Source organism: Adelges cooleyi, unplaced genomic scaffold (assembly GCF_023614345.1).
Source record: "Adelges cooleyi isolate 19-005CV unplaced genomic scaffold, UGA_ACOO_1.1 ACOO_flye_CR_arks_rails_tigmint_CR_PRNA_651, whole genome shotgun sequence".
Lineage (NCBI taxonomy): Eukaryota > Metazoa > Arthropoda > Insecta > Hemiptera > Adelgidae > Adelges > Adelges cooleyi.
This window is the reverse complement of record NW_026096352.1, coordinates 653,224-676,936: the sequence shown is the minus strand read 5'-3', so window position 1 is coordinate 676,936 and position 23,713 is coordinate 653,224. Positions and strand designations below refer to the sequence as shown.

General features: G+C 34.1%; 2 protein-coding genes across 2 annotated transcripts in view; one reads left to right on the top strand and one right to left on the bottom strand.

The window, feature by feature from the left end:
• LOC126844924 (E3 ubiquitin-protein ligase mib1) overlaps positions 1-23,713 on the bottom strand; it is a 66,004-nt gene that overhangs the window by 1,724 nt on the left and 40,567 nt on the right. The window contains exons 12-14 of the mRNA XM_050583418.1: positions 7,441-7,666; positions 4,408-4,575; positions 15-262 (exon numbers count right to left, since the gene is read on the bottom strand). Of these exons, the coding sequence (XP_050439375.1) occupies positions 15-262; positions 4,408-4,575; positions 7,441-7,666 (642 nt within the window). The remainder of the gene's footprint in view (positions 1-14; positions 263-4,407; positions 4,576-7,440; positions 7,667-23,713) is intronic.
• Positions 7,809-9,263, top strand: LOC126844928 (pseudouridine-5'-phosphatase-like). Its single transcript, XM_050583425.1, has 4 exons — positions 7,809-8,237; positions 8,317-8,535; positions 8,739-8,971; positions 9,081-9,263. Exons 1-4 carry the CDS (start codon positions 8,177-8,179, stop codon positions 9,261-9,263), a joined length of 696 nt encoding a protein of 231 aa, XP_050439382.1. The 5' UTR covers positions 7,809-8,176.

The following is a 23,713-nucleotide window of genomic DNA, read 5'->3' as shown; positions in this document are numbered from 1 at the left end:
TAGAAGTATAGTACTTGGCGCATTTTATTAGAGCCCGACGAAGAGCCGGATCCGGGCATAGGTCCAAGGGCGTTTGGCCTTTTTTGTTGCGTTGATACAAGTCGGCTCGTCCAGTGCCAGCCAAAAAACATGTAATGGAACTGGAAACTGAGCTCGATGATGAATTTCCCAGTGCACTTGCCGAGCCCGAACCCGAAGATGTCGCAGTTGGTAATTTCTTGTCCGTACCCATCTTCATCAGCATCGACCCACCGCTAAACAACTGTAAAAAGATAGAATAGAGTGTTACTATTAATTATGAATTCATTACTTTAAGCTGAATATCCCACAAAACATAATTCCAATATTAATTTGTTGTTATTTAAGTTAAAGGTGGATTTAAAAAAAAAAAAAGTCAAACATGTATAGTAACAATGTTGGCATTGTTTAATTTTCAATAATTCATTAAACAAATTTTAACCTAATTAAGTAGTTAAAAATGTAATTTAATTTTCATTTTGAACTTGATCATTGAAATGTTATTCAAGTTAACTTGAATAAAGTTAATTTAAATTTATTAACTTGGCCAGCCTCGTGTAAGAGTTGGTCTTATTTAAACTCTTGCCGTGGTGTTAAGAAATTAAACTTTGAAAATAGAGCCCTTCAAAAAAAAAAAAAACCATAATAAGTCCATAGACTTTTGTAGTAATTCTTCTTATATTTCAAAAGGAAAAAAACACATTGAAATCTGACTAGGTCCTACTTAGACATGAGATTTATCCTCTTTGAACATGTGTTTGTTGTGTAACTTCATTGTTCTTATTTTTAATTGTTAATTCAATTCATTTGTCGAATAATTTTGTATTTAAATAAAAATCGAAATATCAATTCGAGTCAAATAACAATTTAAACGAAATAAGCTCAACGAATAAAATCGTAAGATATTTATTTATCCGTCACAAAAAAAAAATCACCACTGCGTGCATGGCAATGACAATATTTACAATACACATTGAGTGTGTACACACCGGTCGTTATACGTTTTATTATGAAATCGATAAATATATATATATATATATATACATCCGAGGGGGACAAAAAACTAACCCAACTATGTAAAAAAGACTGTTAATATCGAAGGAAAAAATATTGGAATCATTTCGGGATGCGACAAAAAAAATAAAATAAAAAATAAGTCCCGCTACATAAAATACGACTTTTTAATAATAATATCTTATGCAAAAATATACAACTTAATATAAAGTTTTTCTCGTGAAATCTGTTGCGAACGGATTTCCATCTAAATGGAAATCGCTTCTCCGCAAACCGGCGGAGTGCTGGAAAAGTTGAAAAAAACTTATTTCGCTCATACACGGTAGTAACATGCCCGTTTGAACGCACAACGAGCGGAAAAACTTTTTTTCCTACTAACGAGTTGTAGTTTTGTTATTATTATATTGTTACTTACATTCCATATATATATATTTACATATAAAAGGCGGCATAAGCCGGATGGCGGCAAAATTATTGTGGTCGTTTAGCGCAGTAACAGCTGAAGTTCCATCACCCCCACGAAAAAAAAAATAAATAAAAAAACCGTTTCCGTTTTTATAATTCGTTTAAGCCGGACTAATTATATTTTTGGACTCACGAGAACGCCGTTTTTGTTTGAATAAATTTGTCTTTAGAAAATTATATTACAACCGAAAGTGAATAAAAATAAGGAAAACCCTATAGTTATTTTCTCAGCTCCACGGAAATCATTGAATTATGTTATCTCATACCTGATACCTCTTATCATTTCTAATAATAATAATAATATTTAACCATGGATATGTTTTAGGATAACTATTATCACTTATTTCTTATCACTTGAAAGTGGAACTGTAACCGGTAACGCGAAAATGGTGACAACATTTCTTGTATCCAGCCCAATAACATAGGTATCCATGTTAAAAATCAATTCAAGTTCATTGTAAAACTCATTGTAATACCTTTTCGAGGTAAGCGTTTTGAATTTGAAAAAACATACATAAATGTACTTATTTTAAATATTATTTTATTTTATATAACCATAAGTTGCTCAAGTTTTTTCTAGTTTGTACTTTATTTTAATTCAAACACTGCAAAAGTATCGAAGCGGGAGAGAACATTAGGTAGGTAAACGTGCATGTATATAATAATAATCAATTAGAAATAGTAAATTGCAATAATTACCCGGCGGTCGAGGGGAAGTGGCAATTTCGCATGGTAATAATATGGTTAAAAATAAACACGAGTAATACAATTTATTAAGAAAACGAGTACCGGAGGAATAAATCGAGCCAAGGAAACGTTTCAGTTATTTCAAACGACTAACGATTTCAAAAGCTAAATAAGTTTCCGTTTGAAAAAACGGCACAAGTCAAAATAAACTACTAATAACTAGTTTTTTAAATTTCAGTTGACAATTAGGTTTAAAATTGTTTTTGTAACCATTTTAAACACGCCGACTAATTTTAATATGAAAAAAAAGTTTTTCTAGTTATAAAACGTTTAAAGTTATATTTGTCTGGTTTATGGCAAAAGTCTGATTTCTGATAAAATGTTGGAAACAAAAATAAAAAATAGTCCATTTCCTAGATAATGTGTTAAACTTAATAACAAATTTTTTTTTTTTTTAAATCTGTTCAGTAGCACTTCAGAAAGTGACTGGGTTTTAGTTTTAATACAATTTGGCGTTTTCCGTCCACCTTAAATTAATGTTAATAACAATTTTACTATAATTAAAAAATACAAATATTTTTGTTTGTGCTGTCTTTCAAATTTATTTAGATTTAGTTAGCAAAAATCTGTTTTTTGTTTAAAGCCTGACCTACTTTAGAAATAAATACCAAACGTTTTTCGGGTTTTGAATTAACATTAAATCATGTTGTTATATTATATGATATGAAATTAATCCTTTTAATATATATATATATATATATATATATATATCAGCTATACAGAGGGATATTTTGTGTATGTTTTAGCATTTTTGGAGATGACCAACTCTATTTATGAGATTAGTATTTTTTTTATCATGTACAAACTGGAATCTATTGTAATATGTAAATAACATAATATAATTCCCAAAAAGTACCCGACCTAAAAGCATTTGCTGGGAATGTAAATAGCTCTAACCAACTTAGGCTTATACAGAGGTCTCGCATGAATAATTTTTTGTTCAAGACTTTGAAAAAAAAAACATAGTGCCGTCACTGGTTGTTTAGAGTCTGAACAAATTGTGACATTTGATACACTTATGTCATATCAGTGTCGACGTGATGTATAAAGGTCCCGTTGATGTATTTTTTCTCTTTTTTTAGAGTCCCTTATAATAATTTGAAAACAAAAAAAACAAGACTTATTGGATTTGGTTCAGATCAAACACCTACATTGTCACGTTACAACACAATTTACCTATAGAATGTTTTGTTTGACTATGTTTTTCGACTAAAGATTTGAATACACGCACAAAAAAAAAGGGGGGGGGGTCATTTTATTTAGCATTTAGCAATGGAGTCATACGGTGAAACATGGATTTCGGCCAATAATACTAATGTATTAGCCTTAATATAACCCTAACACGGTTAATAGATAACAGAACTTCTGGTCAACATCATTTGGTGCTCGAAAAACTGGCATAGTTAACTTTTTTGTATATTTTAAAATCAATTTCGGTTCTCCAACACTATACAGAACAGTATAAGAGGTTAGCATACAGTAAAACGAAAGCAAAACAATTATTTAAATTCTTCATTGTTGTAGGGATTTAAAAAAAAAATCCCCATCCCTTTACAAAAGCTTGCGTACGAATCCGCAACCACGGGAGACATTTTATCTGTTATATCTTTTATCACTCTTATCTTACTTATCATATAAATCATCAGAAATTTTCGTTAGGTAAAAAACTGTCGATTTTTCCGGTTGTGTGCCAAAGTAAAGACATAAAATGTCAAAAGTGTTTTATTTTTTCTTATTCAAAATAGATGTTTAGGATGTTATGCTCTTAAGTGGAATTCGTTGGAGTTCTTTGGTAGGGTTTCTTGATTTATCAGTTGCCAAAAACATATTAAACCGTCGAACTGAGGTCGCATTGCCGCCATAGACAAATTTGGAAGAACGGGGACTCGTTCCAAAATTGCATTTTCAGCTGGCTCGGAAACTGTTTTTGTTTTTTCACCGAACACGACACGAGTAAGTATGTTTTAATAAATACAATTTTTGCAGAAAAGCAGCCGCCGCAATTAATTTTGGCTTTTTACTTAACCACCGCTATTATAGGAGTTTGGGATCAACTCTAAACCGAGTTAATGCACCGCTCCGAGTCGTCGTGACTGTATTTTGGGGAGCCATTTGAAAGGGTTCGAAGGCCTGTTGATAATATATATATTTTTTAATTTTTACCTTATTTTCCGTGGAGCAACATGACGGACCAGCCGCTGTCGTTTGACCGCCGGCGGTCATGTGTAGTTGCCGGATCTGCTGAAGGGTGTGATGGCGAAGGGCTTCGTGTAGAGCCGTGTCTCCGTCCTTGTCCGGCACGTTGGGATCCGCACCGCTTCGGACCAACAACTGCAAGCCAAAGAAACATAGTTTATAAGAAAATATGTAGTTTAGTCGTTTTGGTCACACTGCGGCTCGCCTTTTCGCTTACTCTATTATATTATACATTTTCCGACCACCTGGCTTTGCAATTAAAATGTATAAACGGACTGCGTTTGACAGCCAAATTAACGAAAGGATTAGTTAGTTTCATAACGTGACGATTTAAACATTTTGAACATCTCCGAGGGTCCCCTTTCCCTAAGTTAAATAAATACCTCCTCAAAGTATTTTCGTCCGCTTACTATTAATATTACTACCACCGGGACCCAATTAAATGAATATTTATTTTTGAAAGGGCAGCCGCCTCAAAAAAAAAAAAAAAAATAGTTATTTTTCCTGCTCTATGGAAAAATATTTAATCATGAATAATATGTTTCAGGATATCTGTTATCACTTATGTTTAACCTCTTATCACGTGAAAATGAATGTGTAACGCAAAAATTATAAATACATGTTAAAAAATACTGTTTCATTTTTACCACCACAGCTTACCCATAAAAGTACTTGTAACATTCAAATTGTATCTCTAATTAAAACAAAAAAACACATAGAAACTCCAGAAAGCATATTAAAAGACATCTGTGGTTTTTTATTCTCACTGTCTTCTTAGTCTAATTTATAAAGCTGTTTTCCTTCCTATAACCAGAAATCGTCCCACCGTAAACATTATGAATAAAATATATGAACATTTACAGTTACATAGGTTGGGTAAAAAAATAATTAATATTGCAGGTGTACATTACCTATAATGTATATTATTGTGGCTAGGATCCGAGACTATATCAAAATGACAAATTAAACGGAGTGCTGTAATTATTTGGGCTTTTTAAGTTTTGTGGATTGAAAATAGCAAATATCATACCTACAAAACGGTTATTGAATTTTAATCAGAAGTATGGTTCTGTGGCGTTATACTGCAAAGTTTAATATTTATCTAGTAAAGCGAGTAACGACGGCAGTCATTGCATAAAATACAACTACTCGAGTCTGTATTTGTAAATATTTGATTTGCAAAAGCACATAATACCGGTATTTAATGAACGACGCACAGAGGTATAAATTAATACCGAGGAACATATCGTATGGAAAACGTGCTCTCTTGTATAAATAAATATTTTAAAAGCTTTTTTCCAGAACCGGCCAAAAGCGTTTTATTTTAACGACAAGAGTCTTTATGAAATACATTCCAAACGGCGTAGGTTTATTATACATTAATACGTGGCAAAGGTAAACGATATCATACACAAGACACGTGCGGGGAGGATTTCGCCTCCACTTGAACTAAAGTCATAAAACGTTATTTGCGTACAATTTCCCAGAACAATATGCCAGGAATGCGTTGTACAAAGGTATATGAGTTCTCCGAACAAATTCACTCACCGACGCCATTCGATTTAAAAGTTCTCAGCACGAACACACCGAGAACGTTATAATATAAAGGTTAAAGTTCTTGGAATGAAAATTAGGGAGACCGTTAAAAGGTCAGAAGTTCTCAGAAGGAAAATAAGGAAAACGTTATACGGTCAAAAGTTCTTGCAACAAATGATTATTTAAGCAAGTTAGTCCAACAGCAGTTCGAGAAACCAAATCAATAACACAACGCTTTATGCTCGTGAGCGAAAATTTAACGGGACTTGCTGAGAAACATAAAGTAATAATAATAAAAAATAACGTTAAAATGTTTGTTGTTTGTGTGTAAAATTAATTTTCGTCGAAAATGTTAAGACAATTTTGTGTTCACGGTTCAAAACTTTTTGTTTTTAAATTGTTTTTCACGTCGTATGTAACAATTTACTTTATCAACATTTTTGTAGGAAAATTATATAACCATACTGATTTGATGTAGATTGAACTAAAATGTTTTCCATAATTATTAGCGTATAAAAAAAAAAGGATTATAAAAAAAGGTCGCCTACATTTAGCAGAATTTTGTAATTTCTTATAAAATATTATTCTCTTATAATTACATTAAACGGACCTATGTGTTAAAAATAACATTTTATATGGAAGGGAGTGCACGCAAGACATTCAATTCAAAAGGTTATTTTTTCGATGACTTTTGACTTGATGATTTAATTTTCAACACCTACAAAATATCGTTAAACTCCATACAAGTTATTTAAAAAAAAAAAAATGTATTCTGTTAAGTTAATTTTTCATAGTAACATAATCTACAAGACGAAAAATTTCTTTCAAAAACAGTATTACGTCGAGTAACATCTTCCCCTCTCAAAAAAAAAAAAAATAAATAAATAAATGGGCCTAACCTGAACTATTAATTCCCTTGCTTCCCCAACCGCATCCTTCTTCCTCAATTTACACGGTCTTTCGTCCCTATTCAGATATTCCTGTTCGTCTATAAAAATACTTAACGGATGTGGCAGGATAATAACTTAGTGTCCTCCTTTTTTCCAAAACTTTCCTTTATGGCATCGCCTAATCAATTAGCCCTATCAATCAACCCGTGGCTTCGTGGTCTTAATCTTACACGAAAATACATTCCTTCCTTTTCCCGTCCGAGGTTTGGTCATAATCTCCTTTATCATCCCCGCTATGCACTTTGCACGAGGAACAACTTTGCACTTATCACACAAAAACGCAGTTATATCTATGTATTATAATTTTTAGTTGTGCTGGTGTCAATTTTTCGTTTACATTGAAGGTGGCCCTTTTGCTTTTATCTATTCTGTGATCAAACTAGGCGAGTATTTTTTTTTACTTCTGGTTAGGTTAACCCCCGCCGGCGGCCTTACGTTTTAAAAATTTTTTTTCTCTCCATATTTTATACACTTATAATCAAGTTTTAAAGGTATAAAAAAAAAAAATACTCACTCTGACTATTTGCACGTGCTGGCGCTCGACGGCCAGGTGCAGCGGAGTCTGCAAGTTAACGTTACGTGCGTCCGTGTCGGCCCGACCGACTTCCACCAACAGCTGTGCGACTTGGGTGTGATTGTTCAGTGCAGCCAAGTGCAGGGCCGTATAGCCGTCATCTTTTTTCTCGTCCACCATCCACCAGTGTCTTCGTGGCAATTTCGACAGCAGCACACTCATGGCACTGTAACAGAATAAAATAACACATGTTGCAGTGGTTGACGCAAAAAAAAAAAAAAAATACACAAATTACATTTACAATATACAGCTATGAACTCCCGTGGATAATATCCCAATACTCTTATACAGAGTCGGTTAGGGCTGTACAGAAACCTAACCCGACCGAGAGATCACAAGGGTTTAGTGTTAAAGGTAGACCGAGGAAAAAATGGGTGGACGTGACGACAATTGTGGAGACAAACTGATTTGAACTGATTGTACAATTTTGGATAAGAGGAAAATTCGACAGTTTTTCATCTACCATAATACATGACTTGTGTCGTCTATGTTGTCTTTGGATTATTTGTATTAAGAGAAAATATAAGCTGAAATTCCGTTGCCGTGGCAAAGTGTATTTACATAAAATCGATTAACTCTTTATAGGTAAAAAAAAAAAAAAACATTAGCTTCTGCTAAACAAATTAAACGGATTTACTCTACAACACCACACGACACCGATTTAACACTTTATAATATGGCCACTTCGTTCAACGCAGTTACACATGTTATTTTCGATATGGATGGAACATTATTAGGTATATAAAATCGACATATTTTGATTATATTTTCCCACGTTGTCAGATTTGATGAATTGAATTTGTGTACCGGTTGCAGATACCGAAAGCGTCCACAAGAAAACGTACACGGCTATTGCACAAGAGTTTGGTAAAGAGTTTCCAGACGAACTTCGCATGAAAGTACTTGGAACCCAAGAAATGGACGGGGCCAGAATAATGGTGAACGCGCTGCAATTGGATCTGACGCCAGAAGAGTTTTTGCGAAAAGTCCAAGTCATAGAAGAAAAAGAATTGCCAAAAGTCAAGCTCATGAGTGGTAATTATACCCTATTGTAAACATGTACAAAAAATGTAAGACGTTGGCAGTTATCCTATCATATTAGATGCATGTAATTTTCGATAGACCTAACCAACGTTCAGATTGGTCAGATTTCACAATAATATTTTAGGTTTTGATTGTGCCTACAACGTCGTGGTATGTCTGGACAAAAGTATTATACATTTTCGTTGTTTTTTTAGGAGTTAGCGAATTGCTAACGCATTTGCACGCCAATGGGATTCCGATGGCAGTGGCCACGAGTAGCACAAAGAACAGCTTCGAAATGAAAACCACTTGTCACCAGGAGTTATTCAAACTCTTTCACCACATTGTCACCGGTCCTAGCGACCCCGAAGTGAAAAAAGGCAAACCAGCACCGGACATATTCAGAATATGTGCTTCCAGATTCGAGGATCGACCCGAAGTCTGCGAGGTATGTGCACAAACACCGAGAAAACTAAATAAGACTTGCTTTGAAATTTTCTTATATATATATATATAAGAAAATTTCATATACATTTATATATACATTTGATTGGCAGTGCTTAGTAATAGAGGATTCGCCTAACGGCGTGGCAGCAGCGGTCGCGGCCGGCATGCAAGTCGTCATGGTGCCAGACCCGATTCTGTCTAGAGATCTTACCAGAGACGCCACTTTGGTTCTAGATTCTTTGCAAGACTTTCGACCGGAATGCTTTTCACTGCCACCTTTCGGCGGTAACTGATATGCGAAATTTATTTTAACATATTAATATGTGTAAATAGGTGCGACAATAAAGTTTAAAAAAAAAAATCTTAATTGAAAAACGCCCGGATTCTTGATCTTAGTTTATTTCGTGGTCTGATAATAGAGTGATAAGTCGCATATACGACTGGTGGGTGGACACTCTTTTAAAATTAAACAATATGGATATAATTATCACTAAAAAAAACGTGGCTGCCATCTTCACATTTACCAATAATAGTATGAATAAATGACAAATGTAAAATATATACCAGCCGTACTCAAGACGGACGAGTTGCAAAGAACTAAGAAAACTTCAGTTGCAGACATTACCTGCAGTACACAATTGTTTATACATTTTTATTTGCATTTATATTACATAATTAATTTTTTAAATTTGGTTGACATAAGTACCGTTTGCCAAACAAAAGAGACGATGACTTTGTACACGGCCAAAGCGAGGTGTTTACAAACCAGACCGAGCTCAATAATTGTGAGGGGAGATAAGATAAAGGACCTCCTTGTGGAACAACAGACAAATAACGCAAAAACAATTTTTAACGAAATTATATTTATTTTCACACGAAACTCTACAAACGTGAGCCACTCAATAAGTCATTGGGTTAAAAAAAATTATTTAAATAATTGAATTTATTTTTCATTTGTTTTTATGTAATGTAATCTCAATTTTCCACACATTTTTATGTTTCTACTCCCCTCCCAAACTAATTATTTTTATATCAACTTTTGAAACTTAAATGGTAACGCATACATTTAATTACATTTTTTAATTGAGAATACTGTACTAAAAATGTTGGCTATCAACCAGTCAAAATGTTTAGTACATTATTCTTAATTTAAAAAGTTAATTAAGTATATATATTACCATTTAAGTTTCAAAAGTAGAAGGGGGTAAAAACAAAAAAAATTGTGAAAAATGGAGATTACATTGTATAAAAACGCTAAATAACTGAAAAAAATATTTAATATCTTATTAAACCCTGTGAGATATTGAGTGGTTCACGATAAAATTATCACCCTGTATACTATTGACATAACGCAGAGAGATCTAAAGTATTGACACAAAAAATATAGAATTATAATTTTGGCTCATTATAGAGCTTATTCGAGTTTATTTCAAAACTATGTAAATATTTTGAGAATTTTTACAGTTTGATGTAAATAGGAGAGTAATATTTGCGACTAACCAAATTATCAATCAACTAAGTATTTATATAATAACCTTCCGACATTTTTTATCCCAAACGTTAGAACTAATAACGGAAAATGTGAAGATAGTTTAGAAGAAAATATAAACTAAAACGCTTGTTTCTCAAATTAAAAACAAAAATTAAAAATCGGCCTTTAAGTCCCCATAAAGAAGTTAAACCTTATAAAACACATTAGAAAATGACTTATAGATCTACAAAAAAAAAAAATGTTGAATAAACACCCAAACCCTTTTCCTTCGAAAAAATGAAACCCTATTTCTTTTTTATGGGCATAGTTTTTGTATTCGAGGGCTGAATACTATAAACTAATAAAACGATCCGAAACCCATTTTATTGTTTTTATAGTGACTTGTATTGAAAGTGTTATTACTTTTTTAACCGCCATCGAAGTTTTTCGATAGTGATTGTTATCAATACAAGTAGGAAAACTTCGACTGTACCGGGCTATGGGTTTCTTTTTTTCTTTTTTATATAGCTACAGTTAACCTAACCTAACCGATACCTAGCTGCAACGATGCTTGATACGGCTAACATAGGTTAGCTGGTGCTTATTCGTGTGTGCACACATTGGACGGTACCATACAGAGCGCAATAGAATACCTAATAATAGTTATAAATAATACACAGGGTGATTCATGTTAAGGACAGGACGCTCAATTTCTCTTCAAGTAGTTGCGCAGTGGTGTAGGTTTTCCTAATGAATCGCCCTGTATAGCGGTGTGTGGCAACAGTACGGCCGCCGCCGAGACTGCGATGCAGGAGAGCCTGCGGCAGGCGGATGCGACGACGCATAAGCCCTGCGTGCCCGGCCAGGATCATCAGCCTCGACGACCGCCGCCACATGTGCAACGGCGACGACCAAGGGGTAACACATGTGTTGGGGATATACACTACTACTATTACACACTACATACGTACATAATGTGCACAAACATAAAAAAAAAAAAAACGGACTAGAAATAGTTTGTATCTTATTATAATATTATTATTATATGTGCGTATACCCCCTCACGGACGGTATGATATTTTCTAAAGGCGGCGGCTGCGGTGACGGCGGGGAATATACATATATATATATATTTGTACGTTTAAATATAATAATATTATGTATAATATTTTCATCACACGGCTAGTGATTATACAAACTTAATATAATACTTCACCGCTACTACATGCCGTGTAAAACGAGTCCAAGAATAAACGCACCGTCCCCGCGGGCACATATTGTAGCCGTTACGCGTACCTCTCCTCCTCCTCTTCAATGTATATGTATATAAATATATATAGTGTACTCTATACATGTAATATAGTTTTGTACATATACAGTTATATACGGCCAAGACCCAACATGTTAATTAAGAAAATTAGTGTTCTTAGTTTCCCTGCCAGAACACAGGCTCCGTATAGCGTGCACTGTGCGATGAACAAGGAAAAAAGTATTATAAGATCCTCATATTATATATATATATATATATATATATATATATATATATAAATAATAACACTTTACACCTACTATATCGTGTACTATAATGAAATACTTTGAATTGAAAAATTATGAATTCTAATGCAACGGTTAGGTGCGATCATGAACCGAGCCGAATAATTGTTAAAGTTTAGTAAAAACCAATTTTGACCAAGATGCGATAGATTAATTAATAATAAGTCAGCAAGTGAAAAATATTGACTTTATGTTTTTGGAGCAGTGCTAGTTTTTTCAAACTAAGCCAAAAAGCAAACGAGCGACTTTTAAGATTTGATTTTCAAAGTAAAATTATTTTATTTTTTCCTTTGTCGTTTCTATAATATAAAATTACTTTGAAATGTGCTTGTATAAGGATGAAATTGAAATATTTTTGTAGTTATTGCTTCAACAAAAGGAACCGATCGAGCTATAATGGAAGCAAATCTTTGACGTACAAGATTGCGAATAAAAACCGTTTGATCAAAAACCTTATACGTGGAATTTTCTGTTTAAGAATTACAGACAAGTCAAGATTGTTGAACAAAAGTAGCACAACCTTATTGTACAAAAAAAGTCCACTTTTCATGGTAAAAATAAAATATGTTTTTATTACATTTTTTTTTTTTTTTGTTCATTTAATTATAATATTATGCTCCGGTTCATAAATATAATACACTTATGTTTTGATTTTAAGTAGAAACTGTACTTTGAAAACCACCGATGAGGCGCTAGTATTATTATTCGTATTATTCTTATTTAGTTAAAAACGACATTTTTTCTGTATAATTTGTGTAGCACACTATAAAAATCAGAGATTTAAAACGTTATCAAGCTAAAAAAATTTCCATCATTTGTTATACCACGAAGGTGCGTACAGCGAATGTTGATAAAATATTCTGATAGCTTAACTCAGATTGAACTTGTAACAAAAAAGGCCAATGAAAAATATATACATATATAAATAAAAAAAAAATTAATTAAGTCATTCTTCTAAGAACAATATTTTATATCATTCCAAATGTGATGTTTTTTTATTAATTTGTTTTTCCTAATCTACGATTTAAATCGGTTTTTCTAATCACAACATTACTTATTATTAAGCTTTTTAAACCAGGTTGTCGCGTTTAATGCTTTATCTCAATAATGACTTGAGGCTTCTTTGGGAATAATAGCTTTAGATTTTATACATTATAAATAAAATGTTTTACATAGGATATTTGATAAAAATTAACACTTTAATAAGAAACTAATATTGTTAGTCGACAATAATATAACCGATTTTGTAATTGCTTTTTTCAAACATTTCATTAACGTAGAGTACCTACAAGTTAATTTTGAGCATTTGTCGCATTGAACACAACTAAATGTAATAATGATATGTTGTGTTTATATATATATATATATATATATATATATATATATATATAGAGGTAGTTTAAAAATGTACCATTGTCTGTTAAGTAGGTTTTCGAGTGTGTGGATGTTATACGCCGAACAAAAGGCCCGTTCGTTTTACCATGGGGATTGTGTGTAAACAACAATCGTAGCTTTTGCTCCACTGGCGCTTTGTATTTTCTACAGACTTCTTGGGAAATTCGCAAACAATTGGATGAAGACACAGATGGTTCGCATTACTTAAAATATATTATTCCACTCTCGAGTACACGCTCTAATGAACTTTCACGCTACCGCCCATTTCAAAGGTTTCCGCCAGAGACTTAAAGGAGGCAGACATTGTGTAGGGATAACGACGACACAATTCTCTTAATAATTGTTTTCTCAAATATGTAATTCTACTACTAGCTGCGCCCCCCCCCTCCCCACCTTCTCTGTCTTTGGCTCTACTCGAGGGGCAATATAAAATACCTAATATAATTTAACAGAGGCTGAGCTAAAGCCTTACTGACCGTACAACGGTTTGCCGTTTAAGTTAAAAATTATTTTTCCGGTACTACTTATCACATTAGCACATACCTCTAAACTAAGTTAATCAAATATTCAACAAGGATTGTAATTTGTTTAATCTTGTTTTCATTAAAACTACTAAAGTAAAATATAAATCGTTATTCGTCCACAAGGTTATACCCGCTTTCAAATCCCTCACAGCTTGTTGTTCCTATCACAGTTGATGATGCACAATACACAATATTATCTAATATTATAAGGCTATAATCTCTTAAGTGGTATTAACGCAAATAGAACGACTCTCAGAAGAGACGTGACCTTTTTAAACGACCGAACCCATCACCAAAAGGTCTGGGATTCGAATAACCAACAATGGTAGAACGACGGCTGTACATACATATATGATTAAAGTTTTGGAAAAGGCCACCCGAATTGTGGTTGACATGAAAAATAACCAAAAAATAAATAAAGTACACACAAAAATACCGTCGATACAGAATATAAATTGAAATAGGACGACCCAAACGCAATAAGGGAGGACTATGCCTACTGTTCGTGCGGATAACGAACTGACCGAGCTTTGGGATTTTTTTGTTCTTTATGGAAATTTTATCAAATGGTATCCGGATACACACACGGTACGTTATTATAATGTACTCGGATTCGACACGTTTGGTTGTCCTTACGTCCCTCCTATATGTATAGGGTGATTTCTTCAAAGACGAGACACTCATTTTTCCCTAAAATATTTGAATTTTTGCAGTTTGTCTTTTTGGAAACATTTTTGTTTGTGTTATTTTTTATAATATTATAAAATTACTAGATATTTTTTTTTTAGTATTTCCTATCAACTAATAATCAAAAATAATTCGCTGTCTGAATTAAGTTATATATTATTTACGTCCTAAATCAATATCTCAAAAAGTAATTACTCAAAGTCGGTTAAAGACCGGTCGAAACGCAAAAGCAAATTATTCTTGATTAATAATCAGCGCCTCGTCCATGATGAATCACCCTGTATATATATATATATATAGCGTGTACCCCACAATTATTGACAAATGTCGGTATTATATGGCCGTTGTGCATTTGTCAGGGCGTTGTGCAAACCCTGTATTCAAATGATATGGACTGTTAGGTAGTACACGTAAGTCGGCCGCCGGCTATTCAAATGGCAGTCCGCGGAAACACGGGAGAGGAGGATCACCGTGTAGATGCAAAATACAATATATTATAATATATTATACACATAAACATTGAAGGTTTTGCACATTTTTCTATCCGATCGATACACGAGGGAGTTGGCACACACAACGCACGGATTTCAACTCCAAATATATACACAGTGATTTTTATCTGCGCGCATTTCCCAACCGCACCTTAAAAAGTGCGGTAAAAATAAACTTTAAAAACTCCAAAACGGGTTAACAACCGTCAAAATGTTTAGTACATTATTCTAAATTTAGAAAGTTTATGAAATATATATTATATGCGTTACCATTTAAGTTTCAAAAGTTGCTATCAAATAAACTAAGTTGGGGTGGGGGTAAAAACAAAAAAGTTGTAAAAAATGGAAATCACGTTGTATAAAAACAACAATTTCTTATTAAACCCTACGAGATATTGAGTGGCCCATGGTAAAAGAATCATCTTGTACATTATTATTATACATGCTATGCACCAGAAGCGAGCCGTCCGTTGGTCGTTGTATGTTGTTTTTTGTTATTTTATTTTTTTTATTGATTTTATTTTGTTTTTTAGTCCAGCAGCAGTGGACAACCAAAACAACACTAATGATATAGTAATTACACGCTCTCCCGGGCTCGGTCGTTATATTTAATCGTGCAAGTTTAAAGCTTAAAGCCGAAAGTCATCCGAGTATATTAATTATCGGGGCCACACTGACACGACCGTTATAAGGGTTTAACGTCGAATCAACCGGCGTTTATTGGTTCATTACATTTTAACGAACCATTAAATTGCAATCGTCAATTTTCAGTGCACCCGATGGAAATCAAAAACTCCATGTTTTATAATTCCGTATAACAACCAACACAAAACGAATAACGATTATGCCATTTTTTGTGGTAAATTTGGCAAACCACTCTACTCAACACTAAATTTCTCACTAACTGTGTTGAAATTAAAAAACAACATCATGAGTCATTTAATTACTTTTTTTTTTACACGGGATAATTACTGTCGTTAATTATCCTGATTTTTTAGTTCACTGTTTACTGTATTTATTTATCGAGCTTTTATACAGTTAACTGCGTTGTAGTTAAACTCTATTGTTGGGCATTATTTTTCTATATTGTTAGCCAAATGGTCATAGCAAATGTTTAAAATGTATGTATAGTTTTACTACCCTTCCAGGAATAATGAAGCTTTAGACCGTATATAATATTCCAAGTGAAAATCGACAGCATAGATTTTGTGTTCAGTGAATAATAATTATTTTCTATTGCTGTAATAAATTAGTCACGGAATCGCTCGACTTCGAGTAAAAGCTGTGGGCCCAGTAGGTATGAAAAAAGAACAGTGTCCGGGCAAAGCGATAAAAAGTGTATTTTTACTAGTATATTTCCACGCTAGATTGAACTTCAGCTGTTGTCTAGTTTTTATTAGAGCAAACGCGGGGTAACTATCTTGAACGACCAAACGCCGTTCGGTTAATTATTAGATTTTACCATATTACTTAAGTGTTTTCATCAAACGTTCTAAACTCGACATAATTGTTCTTATGTATTTTTGTTTTATTTATCTTACGAAATCTTTAAACATCCTAACATAGCTCATCTATAAGCACATAAAACACTCGTGAGACATAAAAAGAAGCAGCTCGACCAGGTCTAAGAATCAGGATAATTAACGACGTTTTTATTGTTAAAAGAAAATGCAGTAATATAATAATGAAATTGTATTCTGGCAAGCGGGAGTTCAATGACAGCTACAGTCGTATTTTTTTACCGATATTGACCAAATGTGCTTAAAAATAGTTTTGGTCTACTTAAAGCCTAACGGCTAAAATTATAAGACATGGAACATTCTGTAGTCTGCTGGCTCTTGAATAATGATTATTTCTAATCTATAATCTTGCAAAATATTATGATAATAGTATAGTCTTAATTTTATGTTCTGGCTAAATGTTTTTTAATATTAGGCCTTCATCGGATTATTAGTAACATTCACCTGGTCAGTTATTTTGGATAAATTTAACCATTCATTTAATTGTGGTCGTTGGGAAATTATTTTCATTTATTAGGATGTATATTTGGTTGCCCATTAAAAAAAAATATCAATATATGGATTTGTACCTTTCACGGTTAACTTAATACAATATGAATGTATATAAATTTATCTATTGTATAAAATATTGCTGTGAATAGGTAAGTAATAAGTTTATACAACAATAAAATAATTTAGGTATTTGATGCACTGAATATAATTATTGTTATATAATAATTGTCCAGATCTAATGACTTGCCTCAAGAAATTGTATACACTTATATGTACAATATTATATAAAAAAGCAATCGCTAGATCACGTCACTTTCGCGCTACTTTTGTGACGCTATTTTGTGTCGTTTTCGAGCTGGTGGCCAAGGCTTAAGCATGTTCCATGCTAACACATGAATGAGATATTGCATTACATATTGTTACACCGTCCTATTTTTAAGTTTAGTTGCAAATAAAAATTTGTTCCGGGCAAGAGTCTTTTAATAGGGTTTCCTGGCACGCTAGGTTCCTGACCAGAATATACCAGTTATGATATCTGGTATATGATTGAGTAGCACATTCAGGTATTGTTTTTATGTGGAGAATCAAAATCAGTGGTTTTGTGTACTTTACAAACAATACAAATTTAATGCAACATACTCTATAAAATGTCTTTGTTTTGCTTGGTTACTGTATTTTACATAACATTTTAAATGAAGTGATTTATGTTATATACATGAATTTTAAGGATATCAATATTTTTCTTTGATTCTGTCGAGACTAGTAAGAAAATTATATAAGGAATAATTTATTTGGGGATTTAAAAATAATCTATAAAATGTACTAAACATTATTAAAACGTTTGTGTTTATTTAAAATATTTGATATTTTGCCAAATATTTTGACATTATTATTATTATTAAATATGGCTAACAACAATGTTGTTGAAACCTTAATCCAATAAAAAAGATTTTTGTATTCAATAATGTTTTGAGAAAAGATAATTAGCCAGAGCGGTGCTTAAAGGAAATCATTTTACAAATATCCTGTCCCTTATACACGGCGCGTGCTCACCGTGTTTAGTTTAAACATAATATATTTATATTTAAATTGTTTATGTAAAATTTTAAAAGAAACCAGCCTGCATGTATATAAACGAGTGCTGAACGATATAGAGCACCGTACCGCGCGACGATGAACGTTTATCATATTATCGCGTACAGTTTATTTTATACAGCGGGGTTAATATTATATTTAGTGTTAAGATTCATGTCTCGGATGAAAATAGTATTTTACATAGTCTTAAGCATTGCAACATTGTGACATTTAAACGACAGACTAAATCATCATGTTTTGTGAGAAAAAACGGAAAACACAAATGTATGCCAAGTTCATTTTTTTTTTTGTCCTTGTTTACAAAAACGTTGTGTACCTATGTCTTATTTAAAATTGACGTTTAGTTTACAGAGCATCCGAATACAAGATAATATTTTGACTACAGATCGTATTAAGAAAAACCGAATAATAAGTATGCCCGTTCAATTAACCGTTGTACCTATGTAAGTTTCAAAAGGCTCGACCAAGTTGAATACCCGCGCCGAGAAATCAATACCTTCTCAACTTCTGTGCTGTTAAAAACAAAAAAATAATGATACATATAGAAAACTAGTCCAAACACAAACCGTGTAGATCGTCCCGTGAATAGAAATCAAGTTTCTTACCAGCCCCCCATCCCACAATTCTACAATATCACGGACTGTCAAGTTTATAAATGTAAAACGACAAGAGACAGACGATGATGTGGAAAAAAAGAGCCCCACGTTCTTTCCAACATATATATATATATATTATCGGTGGCCGTGCGCGTTTATAGCTTTCACCGGGTCCAAGACTAAAATAAACATTGAACACACACACACAAACTACATTAAGGCGGTACGTGCCACGGGTATCCGAGTAAAATATAGTAAGGGAAATGTCAAAGGGAAACGACTCGGCAAAGTTGTTGGTGTACCGACCCCTAGTAAAAAAGAAATAATGAAAAATAATATTAATATAATGCCACCCAAGACGACGTCATAATAACTTTGAAAAAAAAAAAATGTAATATTTGCAAGTCCGTTAGTTCAATGTAATAACATGCACAATTTTTAATAAAATACAATTACCGTAGGACTCACTATACCTTAACTCGGGGCTCGGATCTGTCAAGGTATCACTTGACAAAAAAAAAAAAACAAACGCAATATAAAAGTCAACATTGTACAGCACACTGTATTGCATATTTTGTTATACCTGTACAAAATCAACGAAGCGACACCGCCAGAGGGTCGAAAAGACACGGTGGTGTAAGGTATAGAGGTGGGGAAATACTGAAATATAATTATTATTTCGTCTTGAAAGCAAAATGCTTTATGCGCCCAAGGGAGGATGATTGAAATTCTTAAAATGACTTAAGTACGCACAATGCTTACATAAGAAATTGTACTTGAAGAATTCACGGAAACACGATGATTATAATTTTTGGCTTTAAAATCCAAAACATATTCTGCATTTAATATTGTGTTTTTTTCTGATTTCACCGACAGGAGACTCAATTAAACAAGAGTCCGTGGCATTTATTAGCGGCGGTAAATAATGTTGTTAAACAGTTTTGAATAATTACCTTTAATGTTATAAAAGTTTAAAATTAATATTTGGTAGTTTTTAATAACATAAAGACAAATGTTTAAAAAAAAAGAACTACAGTACCTGTTGTAATTATTTCCAAAAAAATTAGTGTCCTGTATTCCTCAAATAGACTTAGACCTCGTCAATATATTCATAGGCTACATTATCAGTATATTTAAGACAATGATGGTGACACCGTAGAAATTGGAATAATTAGGAACTCGAATTCCATCAAATACTGGCTAAAGAAAAAAAGTGACCATCACGCCTTCTTGAGTACAATAAATTATGAAGATTAAAAAAGTGTATTATTATATTACCCAAAAACTATCAAGACCGTTTTTTTTTTTAAACTGTCACTTATCATAAACATTTTGATCTAAATAATTTGTTTTGAAAACATTAAAAGTATTTGGTACAGAAGTAGACCGATCAAGGAATAATAAGTAATTATGGCAGGTTGCATAAACTTTCATTAAAAGTCTAATAGATGTTTAGTGGTTCCTTAAACATCCATATTTTAGTGGCCTGTGATTGACCCATTCAATGTATTAATTTTTCGGTGCAACTCGGCATAAAAGATAGTAATAGATTCTCGGGTTCTATTGGCAACAGCTTAATATATTGTGAAAAAATGGTAATCTCTTCTGACATTTTAGGTAAAAACACGGCGCAATTTTCGGAGTTCCTTCCAATTTGTGTGTTTTGATGAAAGGCGAAACTGACAACAACGAGCACAGCATCCCTTCTATCCGTTCGTCTCAGACCCTCACTGTCAGCGGTTTACAATAAACATCTGAAAATCCCTTAAACACGTTGCGGAATTTCATATAAAAACACAACAGTATTCCCGTTATTCGCTTTAACATTTCTCGAACATGTCAATAGGTTCGGTCTATCTTTATTGAATTTAGACACCGGACTTAAAAGGTATTATAGCTTTTTGTTGGCATCGCCAGCCGAGGGTCGAGCGGTTCCGGGCGGGTTTTACTTCCTGTCAAACTTAAAAACATCATTAAGGAGATGGGGAAACAAATGGCATTTTCCCGGTAAAGGCTTTCAATTAGTTTGAATATATTGTTAAGCAGAAAAACGGATACCACCCTGTCGTTTACAATCGATCATACTATTCGGATCCGGGAAATGTAAATGACAAGGTCTTTTTTTTTTAATTAAATTAAATAACCCCGAAGTACGAAAAAAATGTTAATTCCGTCCAGCGGCAAAATTAAATGTGACTTTTTTCATTTAACAGTGCAGTCTTCCAGTTACGATTAGTGCTATGCCGTGGACCGACCGGCTTTAGCAATCCCCAACTGTTGGTTGCACAAACACTATAAATTATCATTATTATTGTATAAGAACTACGGTCGGCTTAAAAACGGTTCCTACGAGCAAGCAAGACCAAGTCGGAAGCAAAAACGGACAATATTTCCTTTTCCGTACAAAATTAAACAAATATATGGTTGCTTTTACATTTAGATAATTTTATAAAACAGACGTTATTTATAACGGTTAGAAATTAGTACTGACTACTTGAAATATTGTTGTTTAATTAGTAGGTAGTACTTTTATCCAGGGCGAATTTAGCACAACATTTTTGGACAGGCCAAATGTATTCTCATTCTCCAGCCCCCCTCCTTTTCGGACCAAAAACAATGTTGCTTAGCCTAAAATCGTGAAAAATAGCCAAGCTTAGGCAAATAAATCATAAGTAAACACACATTTTGTTGCCTTAAGCATTGAGATTCTTATACTACAATAGAATGAATAATTTTGTTTCAATTGGTTGGATTCAATTTTCAACGAGTCATTATGTAAATGTTTGTGATAAGTTTATAAGTAGATATCGATTACATTAATGCTATACATATGATAATATGAAAATGGACATTTAAAATTTATCATTTTAGGTTACAGTAACATACTGATGAGACCCGGTGTCTCCATAATTAAATGTGAAAAGAAACCGGAGCTACATTGTGTAGGACCGGATATTATAGTACCTATAGCATCTGGGTTTAAAGACCCTCGGTAGAATTGCCACAACCCACCCACCCTCATTTCGGGGTCCTTCTTCCTTATGTGGACGTCTTAGTTGGAGCCTAAACACAAGATTTCCATTAATAGGTCCCTACCGCATTACCGGAGCGGTTGACGGCGATCGCACATAAATCGACTATAGATTACATTCAAAACGGAGAGAATAATAATTTTTAAATAAAAAAACTCTTAATATGTACGTGGAGTTCATTGTAAGTTCTGGATGCGGTGCTGATGGTACAGTAGTGGGGGGGGGGGCGCGGTTCATTAAACTTTAGCCGGCTACTCCGGCTTATTTTTAGTGGGATCTATTCTTAGGCTTACAGCGGTCTCGGCTATGTGGTTCTCGCGTGCGCCGAGGGAGCGCAACAAGAGGAGGCGGCAGTGGCGGTTGAGCGCGAAGAGCTAAGCGCGACAAATTTGGCTATCTCGCGTTATGGCACAGGTTCGTATTACATACACAAGGCGAGTCTAAAAGGGGGAAAAGAAGTAGAAAAAAAACCTAGAAAAACGCCGTTAGAAATTCCCCCACGCGCTTTCCTTTGGTCGACGGCCAAGAATAGTGTTGAGCTTGTCACTCCTCTCTTTTCTCGTCCTTCTTCCAGGTCTCGCAGGCAAAAACGTACACACACACACACTCACCCTCCCTTTTATGCAGATCCGTTTATCCATTTATAGTATAAACCACGGCGGTGTGGTATTAACCGTACCGCGGTGGGAGCCGCTGTATATAATTGTGGCCCTTTGGCCGCTAATTCTCGCGCACGTACCCGGCCACGGCCGGCCCGGGGTAGGGACAGCAACAGCTACACGACATACACACACACACGTGTTAGTATTTTTAGATTTAAACACACACACACACACATACCAGAACATCTTATAAATACCCCTACCCGAGTGCCCACCACCACCAGTCGGTTGTAACGTACAGTCTTGGAACGTGTGTAATGCGTATGTGTGTGGGTATAGGTACTTCCACATGTGTTCGGTGTGTGCCGTACACATAATATTGTCATCATTAGTATTTTGTGCGACATTTCCACGGCCAAAAGCCGCATAATATTTCTCACAGGCTCAGTACGCGGCTAAGACACCGTCGGAGACAACATTCGGCCGACAACAGTGGCAAAGACAACATGTTATACTGTAAACGAGCAGACATTCGAATAGAAGTCCGAAGCCAAAAGTGGTACCAAGAGAGAAGTCTCGGGCAAGGACACATCCAGTCGCCAGTCTTATGAAATTCTTCTCATCTCTTCAAATTTAACTTAAACCACTATTTTTTTTATTTTTTATTTTGTACTTTAAGCTTATTGTACTGCTAACAATCGACGTTTAATTAATTGTTTTTTTTCCAAAAATAATTTACATAATATCATCGATACCTAAATGTTAATTTTTACGAACAAATTATTATTACTATTATAATATATCTATTGGCGGACTGACGAGGATGTCCGGTCGTAAGTATGCAACCCAGTGTTACTACATTATGTCATTATGTTATCTGCTTGTTATCCCTATCGCTATACATAAGTACCTATTGTATTAACTCTGCGTTATCCGTAATATTACTATTTATTGCATACTGTTTTATCATCCGTACGCCATAAACGGATAATAATATGTACATTATTATCTAATATTATGCGTTTGTTGTAACGACACGATCGACCGATGTGTGGCTGTGCCGCCGGCGACCGACCGGGGGGGTTGGCCATATACGGCAAAGACGCCTTAGGGGTAGCTGAATAAACCGGGAACGGGGATGTGGCGGCGGGGGATGGGGGAAGGAGGGCGAGGGATACCTCCCCTAACTGGAGAGAAGGGGCACGGGGACAGCATCCGGGACTTCGGGTCGATTTTATCCAGTTGCCGCCACCAACGCCTGTGTGCAGGGCTCGGCAGTAAAAT